General features: G+C 41.9%; 1 protein-coding gene and 1 pseudogene across 1 annotated transcript; both read right to left on the bottom strand.

The window, feature by feature from the left end:
- Window positions 1-2,023: 2,023 nt before the first annotated feature.
- On the bottom strand, window positions 2,024-4,262 carry insl3 (insulin-like 3 (Leydig cell)). Its single transcript, XM_064928189.1, has 2 exons — window positions 4,069-4,262; window positions 2,024-2,446 (listed from the first exon to the last, which is right to left on the bottom strand). Exons 1-2 carry the CDS (start codon window positions 4,253-4,255, stop codon window positions 2,157-2,159), a joined length of 477 nt encoding a protein of 158 aa, XP_064784261.1. The 5' UTR covers window positions 4,256-4,262; the 3' UTR covers window positions 2,024-2,156.
- Window positions 4,263-5,532: 1,270 nt separating this feature from the next.
- On the bottom strand, window positions 5,533-9,453 carry LOC135507234 (potassium voltage-gated channel subfamily V member 2-like; annotated as a pseudogene).
- Window positions 9,454-11,237: the final 1,784 nt, after the last annotated feature.

Genomic DNA, 11,237 nt, shown 5'->3' with positions numbered 1-11,237 from the left:
CACCGCTTCGTCAGTAGCGGTGGGAACTATGGACGGGATTCTTCAATGAAGTGTTTGCTGTCATTCAACAATGAGAGAAGAGAAATTGTAGAATAGGTGGGGTTTAGCCATATTATAACTTTGTGGCTGTGGTAACTAGTTTACATCCACATTTTTTCACTGCACCAAACAGCTTAGCTAGATGTAAAATTGCGCGACTAAGACCACCAAAGTTAAATCCAGATTTCTTGATTTATTTTAGATTAATTCAGACTATTTTGAAGAAGTGTTACTGGGTATCTTGTTGCAACGGTGGCTCAAGAAGGACAAACAACGATAATATTGCGTTTTTTTCAAGCAAAGGTCTTTGGGGAGTCTGCGAGCACCGACGTTCGCTTCGCCTAGCCAAGTTCTATGTATGGGATCCCTTGGGTTCTCGTTTGATACGGACCACATCTGGCTAATGTGAACTACAATTACAATCCCAACGCTATGTTTTAACGTTTAGAAACACTATTAAATCCTAGCGTTGCGGTTTTTGAAACCTTGCCTGGTGCAACTTTGCTAAACTGCATACAGTAAGTTTATTTTTTGTATTAAAAACAGTATTTCTTGCTCACATGAACGTTAAGTTCCAAATGTTTCCAAAACTGTATTGCAAGCGATGCGTATATTCGCATATAGACAGAGCATTTGGGCAGCATTGGTGTAATGCAATGGAATTGGAGATATTGAACAAAATCCACAGGTGATTATAATTTTTTAGCTCAAATTAGCCAATAAATTTGGCATAAATAAAAGGATACAGCAAGATACAAATGAAAGGACACGATACGATTGACATGGTTGAAAACTATCTCTAGGCCTGCTTGGTGTCTATCACTGCCAGTTCCACCTGTTAATTAGTGACCGGCACCATATTGGCATTAACCCCTGAAATGCTACTCTGCTGGTGAAATACAGGTAATCACCAGGTGTCACAATAAAACAAACAAAAAATAATAATGTTTTCTATACATTTCATACAAAAGTATTATGCATTCTGTAATATAATTTCAACACATTTTGTTTTCATTCAAAATGGCTAACACCATCTGAGCTGACATAACACTACAGTAACCATATATTAGCCCCTATTCTACAGGCTATGTTCCATTATATAGTGGCATCTGTAGTGCTTATCATATCTGATGGGATATTAGCAGGACACCCCCCCAAACACACATCCACACACACACACTGTGCAGAGCTGAAGCGGTTAAAGGGATTTGTGTTATGGTGTCTTAGTTGGAGCACTTGGCCCAATCCGATTCATCCTTATCAGAGAGCATCAACTGGATTTCGTGTCTATTCAGACCGAGTATGATTTGGGAGCTGTAATCTGGCTACTGCCATACAGACTTTTGAAGGGATTTTCTCTGCCTTTTTCAATTATGTACACTTATGAAGATTGTAATGAGAATTGAAATTGCTTCAAGTGGAGTGAGAGGGCAGGCGGATCGTTTGATCTTTACTAGAGGGGGATGCTCTGTGGGGATGATGCCTTCTCTATGACACATGGATCGATTGCATTTCTACTGTACATAGCACATGTCGCTATAGGTTTCAAAGCACTTTCAACATGGCATGGAGCTCGCAACACATTGTGGAGAAGTGAGGGGTTATTGTCCCTGTTTGAAGTCAGAAAAGCATGGTTTGCATAAGACAGACAACTGTTAAGTAACCTCCACTCACCGATGATCTTCAAAAGCTTTATTACATTGTGATTCAAGATGAACAGGAAGGTTTCTTGACAACTCTCATTTGGCATTCATTGTTGTCCTTCATTGTGCAGGTAAGAATCAAGTATAATATTAATGTGATAAATAATACAAATTATTATTATGATAAATAAAGCCTCTTTCGACAACATTCTTTCCGTCTTGATTTTATCATTACACAAGTCATTCCACAGCAATACTCTAATGATTAGATTAACACACAATTCATGATATCAAGAAAACAACATGAACATTTCTGTAGAAACTGTAAAATGGCCCTTCAAACATCCCAACCAATGTAAATAAACCTGTTTTTAACCTATTCCATCATTCCAATGGCTAACCAAGCAATGGCTGACCAACAATTCCTTGTGAAATGTTATTCTTGCCTAGCATTAGTCTAGCATTAGCTTTAGCTTAGCAATACTGGACCAGCTCGCTCATGGTGCAGCCGGATCGGCAGCACACCCCAGCAGGCCCCACGTCTCGGCGGGTACGGGAGGACACGGTGTACCCCAGAGGGGCGGTTGAAGGCTCCATGTCCCCCTGGACCTGCGGTGTGCTGGGAAACCCTGGATGGGTCTGCTGGTCTTCTGTCATACTCTCTGTGGAGTCCTGGTCATCTTGCTGTGTCACCACATCTTCACCAGTCTCTGAAGTCCTCAGGTTGGAAAACTGGTTGCTGTTCAGCCAATCCAGAATTACCCCTGTAGAAGGAAAAAACAGAATTAGGCATCATTCACAATGTAGGCAGATGTCAGCAGAGGTGTCATGCCTATAGGGGGCACAAGAGCACATGCCCCCTCAGAATTGAATTTGTTATTTTTATTTAACATTTATTTAACTAGGCAAGTCTGTTAAGAATACATTCTTAGTTACAATGCAGCCTACTCCTGCTAAAACCCGGACTCGCAATCACGACCGGTTGTGATACAGCCTGGAATCGAACCAGGGTCTGTAGTGATGCCTCCAGCACTAAGATACTTAGACTGCTGCGCCACTCAGGATTTGTCCTGTTTTGACATTTTGTAGATGTTAGATGAGTTACTGAACTCAATTTTTAAGCCCAAGTTTTATCAAAATTGTTTATAAAAATATCTGTCAGTGGTATTTTGCGGAGTAGGCACTCTGGCTGGAACCCCCTACTCTCCCTAGTAAGTGGTTACTTCGAAGGTGCACCACGGAGCCAGAAAAAGAGTTAAGAGTGACACACAGTGTTTGATTTGATTTTAGTAGTCAGTGATGGGCAGCACTCGCAGGAGGTATGTTTGTAAATTAATTTGATCAAGCTATGTAGCCTATTCATTCCTTCTTGATGAATAAATAAAACAAAATGTTTCTTTGTTTCTCTGAAATACTACCACCTAGCAATTTTATAAAGTTGGCTTTAGCTAGCTAGCCAGATAAGTTCCCAATCTCCCAACCTTCTAACTAGCTAACAAGCCATTTCAGGCTATCAATCAAATTAGAGTAGATTGTATAACTATCTTAGCTATCTGCTGGAAGGTTGCTGGACTTTAGCAACCAATTACTAAATGCACTGATTAAGACTCACATTCCTTTAAATCTTTTAACCAGATTTTGCAGAGATACAGAGTAAACATGTTTAGTTTCTTGAAAAAAGAACCACCAGTCAGGAGGATACAGACAGCTCAAGAGGTAAGCTTAGATATGCAGAAAAAATGCTTGTTGTAAATGTAATCTGGCACGGTAAGTGTTTAAATATCATGATATTATTGTATTAATTATGACTCGTTGATATGTGCCTGTATTGATGATATGTGTTATGATCCCATGTACTGTTTTGTCATGTGTATGTAAAATCTTAGGCATGTTATTGCTGTATATTGAGATGTGTGATTTACAGTCAGAAGGACACCCTCATTAAAATGACAATGGGACAGGTGAAGCAGATATCCTGAGATACCTATGCAGAAAAAAAATAATGATGATTATGGCTCTGTTCCAGGTGATTGAAAAATGCTCAATTCTACAACTCCCGTAAGGGTTCTCTGGAGGGGTTCTCCAACTCCATCCTCATATACTTCGTGCTTTGGATGTCAGCTTGTTTGAGAAGAGGATTCCATTTACCTCCAACCTCCATTCTCGTCCCACTGGGCACAGACGTCAATTGAATGTCTATCCCACGTCATTCTTTGAAATGATGTGGAAACAATGTTGATTCAACCCGTGTGTACCCAGTTGGATGCGTTTCAGTATAGAAAATACATGTATGCCTTTCGGATTCAACTAAACTGAACTCCGGCACAAACAGCAGCATAATAAACATATGAAAACAAGCTATTAGGTCCTTGAGAGTTGTACTCACTGTGGTGGTTGACGGGGTGTTGTCCAAGCTCCGGAGTGGAGCGCCTCAGTCTGGAGCTCCCACACGATGTGACTACCATACGGATAAACTCTCTCCCACACAGCTTCACCCTGGCATCCTGCCCGTGGGTCCCATACACCCCAACCATGAGAACTACCACAAGAGACACAAGACCCTTAGCATCCATGATGTTGATGAGGATGTTTGCGCCCAAGTGAATCACACAAACAGCAAATCGATGCAGCAGGTATGGTACGATGAGGAGGGATGTGATGTGTAGCTTGTGAGAGCTTCCTAGAGCCTTATATAGTGCCCTGCTGTCTATGCCAGGCCCGGGATTCTCATAAGGAGCCATTCGCCCTTGGCCAAGGAAAAGGATGTCCTGATCTTGAGATCACTACATGTCAAAGAGAGTTCCCCTCAAGGCTGGAACTCTCATTTGAGATAAATACATGTCAAATGGTGATCTATAGCATGGGGTTTATGAACTGGGGTTAGTGGTGCAAGTATAGGAAAATGAATACTTCCAGGTGATCTGAAATTGTTTTTCCTTTTCATTATAAAGATTAAGTTTACTCATATTCAAGAAAAGCCTCTTATGGCCCCAAAACCATAGGGTGATCCATATATTGATCTGATGGATAATAAATCTGATTTTTGTTATAGGTAGCCCAGTGGCTAAGGAGTTGGACCTGTGGCTGAAAGGTGGCTGGTTTGAATCCTGGGCCAGGCGCTGAGAAAAAGGGAGTGGGTGGAAGACTCATTTCCATTGTTCTCTGCAACATATGGACAATGAAGTTGCTGTGTTGTATCCTACCATTATGAAATATTTCATTATCTAACCCTGATGAGCCTCTACTGTGAGAATATGGCGCATTACTTACTCCGTAAATCTTCACATTTAGGGACTTTTTATTATTTGAAAATGTTGATATGTGTATGTATTCTCTGTGATTAGTTTGCATATTTTCTTTGAGAAGTGTTATTTACTAACTGTGGCTATGTGTCTGGACTTATCTAGAAGAAGGGGAGCTAATAAAATCAGGATGCAGGTGCAAAACAAAGTCAAGGATAATGACTTACCATGCGCATTCATACCACAGCTTCATATTTCAAACATTTGTTGAATACGGACATTATGCGGTAGTTGGCATTGAGCTTCAGTTACATCTTGTTTTGTTCGCCTCAAAATAAAATATGCAGACAATAAAATTCAAAGTGCATCATATCTAGAATAGCAATATCAAGGAGTGCCATGGTGGAGTCACAGCCGTCACACGGACTCCTTTCACTGTGTGTGTGTGTGTGTGTGTGTGTGTGTGTGTGTGTGTGTGTGTGTGTGTGTGTGTGTGTGTGTGTGTGTGTGTGTGTGTGTGTGTGTGTGTGTGTGTGTGTGTGTGTGTGTGTGTGTGTGTGTGTGTGTGTGTGTGTGTGTGTAGCCTTGGGTGCATTCCCTGTCTTTCCCTACTTGGCTCCAGGTTGACGCTCGAAGACACCGCCAGGCGACTGGCTTCTCGCTTTAATTGATGTGGAACATTTTTCATCATGTATCTTGTTCTGGAGGCAGCTCTGCAGACTGGTCACTAGCTGGCACAGCCACAAAGTCATAAAATCAGATTTTAAACCTAACCTTAACCACACTGCTTACCCTAATGCATAACCGTAACCTTAAATTAAGACCAAAACAGCTCATTTTTGTTTTCATGAATTTTTACAATATAGTAAATTTTGAATTTGCAAATTGGCGATCTAGCAGAAATCTTTCAGTTGTCATTCCAGGGCAAGATTCATGACAATAGATTGACGTTGCTAGCTACTGTACTTATTTACCTCAGCCTGCCTAGTCGACCAGCTAGCCAGACAGTTTTATTTAGCTAACATTAGCTAGCTACTGTAACTGTTGTAGCTTTCTGTTTGTATGTGGCTTGCACTTCAATGGCATCCCTCGAGGATATTTTCTTGTATCTTTCCAACCAGGCGAGGTACTATGAAGGCACCACTGATCTCGACAAGAGGCGCAACATTCAGAGAAATTCACAAGCAGTTAACTTCTATTAGATAATTGGACAGATTAATCTATGCACAACCATTTTCCATCTAGTTAGTTGGTCATCTATATGTTGTTAGCTATACATATAGTTCAGTGGAGGCTGCTGAGGCGAGGGTGTGAGAAAGAAAGTAGGAGAAGGAGAGAGTGGTGGGAAGAGAGTGGAAGAGACAGAGAGAGAGAGAGAGAGAGAGAGAGAGAGAGAGAGAGAAAGACAGCAGTGCAAATGTACTGAGACTTGAGTATTTTAACAACTCTTCTCTTCCAACTTGTTAGGCAATCATGTACCTACAAGGGAAGGATGGCCAGCCACACAGGAAGGTGTTTTTTTTACTAAGGAGGAGAAGGAGGCTGTGCTGACCGAGGTGCATCTTGGCCATTTCAGAGTGAAGCCATGATTGCCAAAATCAACCTACGCTTCTTCTGACGGGGAATTGTCAAGGTGGACAGCTGGGAAAGTGAAATAACCTTTTGTTTATCAATAACATTCTATTATATCTGAAATGATTATGATTTCAATTAATGTAATATTAGAGAGCGCACATGTGATAACGTGCGTCTCGGTGCGAGGTGTAGGAGTCAGGCGCAGGAGAGCAGGGATGTCTGAGAAGCGTATTTAATAATATAGTCCACCAATACAAAAAGAACACAGACGAAAATCCAAAAACTACGCTCTCGAATACTCAGAAACTCGTGCAAACACACGGAGGAACAAACACAGTTCCGACACTTTACATACAAGTGCGTAATAGTGAAAACAACAAACATCAAATACAATCGAGCGCAATACACACAAATCTAATCCCGCACGAACTAAGGCGGGCAACAGGTACCCTATATACACACAGAAATAAACGCAAATTAAACCAGGTGTGAAAAGAATCACAGACAAAACAAACAGAAAGGGGATCGGTGGCGGCTAGTAAACCGGCGACGCCGACCTCCGAGCGCCGCCCGAACAGGGAGAGGAGTTAACTTCGGTAGAGGTCGTGACAGCACAACGTTTCAATGTGTCACTTTTAGCTTAATATTCTGTCTGTAGTTGTGTGAGACACACATTTCAACCTTGAATATAGATTTAAATATTGTCAAATACGTTTTACCAATGTAGAGCAGAAAGTTGTTTTGATTGTTATTTAAATCAGACATGTATTATTATTTCCCACACAGATGTACAGTTGTTTTTTGTAGTTCATCCTTCCACTTTATCACTGATTAACTGGTTGTGGTAACATTTTATAGTTAACCCCCTAGAGTCGATTGACGCACAATCTAAATTACATAATTAAAAAATCCCCATAAAAATATGTCAGTTAAAGCTAGAGGTATGCTGGGTAAGGTGTCAGAGCTAGAGCAGCGTTTGTCAGACCATGAGACATCTCGGACATCAGTCTACTCACGAAAACGTCTGTAGCATCAGAACGGTTTGACCTACAAACTATTATCCCTCTATGGAAAGTGGTAACGGTTTTTAAAAAATGAATGAAGGTATGTATGATGGTAGTTTTGTACCTACCCCAAACATTGGTTAAATATGTGTAAAAAAAATATAGAGAGAACGCTACCTTCCCCAATGCATAGTGCCAACTATAACGTTTGGTAGAGGAGAAATAATGGTCCGGGGTTGTTTTTCGTGGTTCGGGCTAGGCCCCTTAGTTCCAGTGAAGCGAAATCTTAACTCTACAGCATGCAATGACATTCTAGACTATTCTGTGCTTCCAACTTTGTGGCAACATTTTGGGGAAGGCCCTTTCCTGTTTCAGCATGAGAATGCCCTCGTCCACAAAGCGAGGTCCATACAGAAATGGTGTGGAAGAACTTGACTGGCATGCACAGAGCCCTGACTTCAACCACATCAAACACCTTTGGGATGAATTGGAACATCGACTGTGAGCCAGGCCTAATCACCCAACATCAGTGCCCACCTCACCAATGCTCTTGTGGCTGAATGGAAGCAAGTCCCCGCTGCAATGTTCCAACATCTAGTGGAAAGCCTTCCCAGAAGAATGGAAGCTGTTATAGCAGCAAAAGGGGGACCAGCTCCATATTAATTCCCATGATTTTGAAATGAGATTTTTGACGTGTCCTCATACTTTTGGTCATGTAGTGTATGTTGCTAAAATAGAAGTGGCATACCATAGGAGAACAACTGAAATGTAGAGCATATTGTACAGAAGACAAAACATAAAGAAGATGGAGTTGTTTACTTACAGCGGCCCACCACCAAGCGTCAGGTATGCTGCTGAAGGGGGTGCCTGGCTGGTCCAGCTCCACAGTGTGCATGAGGGCCGAGAAGGTGAAGATGCCCAGGATAATGAACAGGAAAAGGCAGCACACTGCCGGATGGTGAATCCAAATGCCCGCATGCCTGTGGAATGCTTGGCCAGCTTGAGGATGCGGAAGATGCACAGGAGCTTGACCACCTTGAGCACCTTGCTAACCTTGCTGACCCGGGCCATGGTCTTCAGGTCCTTGGGGCACTGGCATCATTTACGTCTGTGAAAATCTCAAAAATAATCTGGATGAAGTAGGGCATGACAGACAGAAGGTCCACAAAGTTTAGAGCACTTTTCACAAAGTGTTTGATGTCACAGGTGGTGTGCAGCCTCAAGAAGTACTCAAAGGAGAAGAATACGATGGAGACGATCTCCACACACTCCATGTAAGTCTTGCCGTAGATGGTGTACTTCCTCAGCTCCTTCACCGTGTTGAGGGTCATCGCCACAATGGAGATGAGGACGAAAAGGCTGGAGAACACAGCAAAGCCCTTAGCCACTTAACGCACAGACCCCAGAAGATCATCTCCTCAAAATTGAGCGGGCATAGACTCTCCATCACCCACATGACATTACTGCAGTAGAAGTGGAAGATGTAATTGAAGAAAGTGGGGTCCCGGTCAAAGAAGAACTCATTTTTGCAGGCCGAATAGTCGTCACAGAGTGTCATTCTCTTCATAGGATCGGTACAGAGGGCCAGACAGCCAATCCTGGTTTTTGGGTAGAGGAGAACTAGGTGGATTGGGAATTGAAAGACTTTCCCACCGACATTGATTGTGACTATGTTGGATTGTCTGGCAACACATTTTTATTTCTCCCTTTTCTTCTTGGGCCTTTTCTCCTTCAGAACCACTGTCTGAGGTGCAGGGCTGCCTAGGTAGTCCATAGACATCCATGCTGTCACAGAGCTTTCCTGCTTTCACTTTTTTAGGTGGCAAGGGATTCTTGAAGGTTGTTCCATTGGAAATGTATGAGAAGAAAATAAATCTTGCTCACCTAGTGAAAGTTAAGTCATTAAAGAAAGACATTACCAGCAAATCCAATATCCCACACGTTTTCCATTCCACGAAACGAAGAACAACAAAAGGAAGATTTTCTTCCTTTTCTTACAAATTCAGCAGGGAGAGGAAAGCTATACCGTGTTTGATTGGACGTGCAAGAAGATCTAGAGCATGAGTTGGGGATTCATCCTCCCCACTGATTCTCTAATTCCATTGCTGTTCTTTCTATCCTAACAGAAGTTAAAAATACTGTCAGTGAGGATTAGTGTTGTGATTTAAGGATTTGGTGCTGGGAGGAGGGAAATGCAGAGCAGAGACAGCAGTCGTTCATTTGTGACAGAAAGGAATCACAGTAAACAACCTCACATATACCTTCATATCTATGCATTCATTACAACCTCCATCATTTCACGTTAATACCATTGGATTGCAATTTTATCGTGCAGATCAATTCCCCCTTATTTCCACTGGCCAGTATTTCTACATTAAAGTAGCAATCTGCTGTTACTACATCCATTTTTGGACCTAATAAATGAATGATATGTACCCATTGTTTCTTGAAGAACATAACTTATAAATGCCTCGGGAGCATAGTTCAACCCCAAAATATAAGCTTGTTTTACTCCAATGTTAGTAAACAATGTAAATATAATCTCTGCCCTTAACCTTGTTCTGAATACCTCCAAAACAAAGGTCATGTGGTTTGGTAAGAAGAATGCCCCTCTCCAAACCAGTGTGATTACTACCTCTGAGGGTTTAGAGCTCGAGGTAGTCACCTCATACAAGTACTTGGGAGTATTGCTAGACGGTACACTGTCCTTCTCTCAGCACATATCAAAGCTGCAGCTAAGGTTAAATCTATACTTGGTTTCCTCTATCATAATCACTCCTCTTTCAGCCCAAACTAACAAACTAACCCTGATTCAGATGACCATCCTACCCATGCTAGATTACGGAGACTTTAGGTAAGGGTGCTCTCCAGCGGCTAGATGTTCTTTACCATTCGGCCATCAGTTTTGCCACCAATGCTACTTATAGGACACATCACTGCACTCTATACTCCTCTGTAAACTGGTCATCTCTGTATACCCGTCACAACTAGTTGATGCTTATTTATAAACACTCTTAGGCCTTACTCCGCCCTATCTGATACCTACTGCAGCCCTCATCCTCCACATACAACACCCGTTCTGCCAGTCACATTCGGTAATGGTCCCCAAAGCACACACATCCCAGTTCGCTGCAGCTAGCGACTGGAGCGAGCTGCAAAAAAAGACTCAACTGGACAGTTTTACCTCGATCTCTTCATTCAAAGACTCAATCATGGACACTTACTGACAATTGTGGCTGCTTCGCCTGATGTACAGTGGGGCAAAAAAGTATTTAGTCAGCCACCAATTGTTCAAGTTCTCCCACTTAAAAAGATGAGAGAGGCCTGTAATTTTCATCATAGGTACACTTCAACTTCAACTATGACAGACAAAATGAGAAGAAAAAAAATCCAGAAAATCACATTGTAGGATTTTTAATGAATTGATTTGCAAATTATGATGGAAAATTAAGTATTTGGTCAATAACAAAAGTTTATCTCAATACTTTGTTATATACCCTTTGTTGGCAATGACAGAGGTCAAACGTTTTCTGTAAGTCTTCACAAGGTTTTCACACACTGTTCCAGGTATTTTGGCCCATTCCTATAAATGCAGATCTCCTCCAGAGCAGTGATGTTTTGGGGCTGTTGCTGGGCAACACGGACTTTCAATTCCCTCCAAATATTTTCTATGGGGTTGAGATCTGGACACTGGCAAGGCCACTCCAGGACCTTGAAATGCTTCTTACGAAGCC

This window comes from Oncorhynchus masou, chromosome 3, assembly GCF_036934945.1.
Source record: "Oncorhynchus masou masou isolate Uvic2021 chromosome 3, UVic_Omas_1.1, whole genome shotgun sequence".
In the NCBI taxonomy this organism is placed as follows: Eukaryota; Metazoa; Chordata; class Actinopteri; order Salmoniformes; family Salmonidae; genus Oncorhynchus; species Oncorhynchus masou.
The sequence above is the reverse complement of the archived record's forward strand: the minus strand, read 5'-3'. Positions and strand labels throughout refer to the sequence as shown.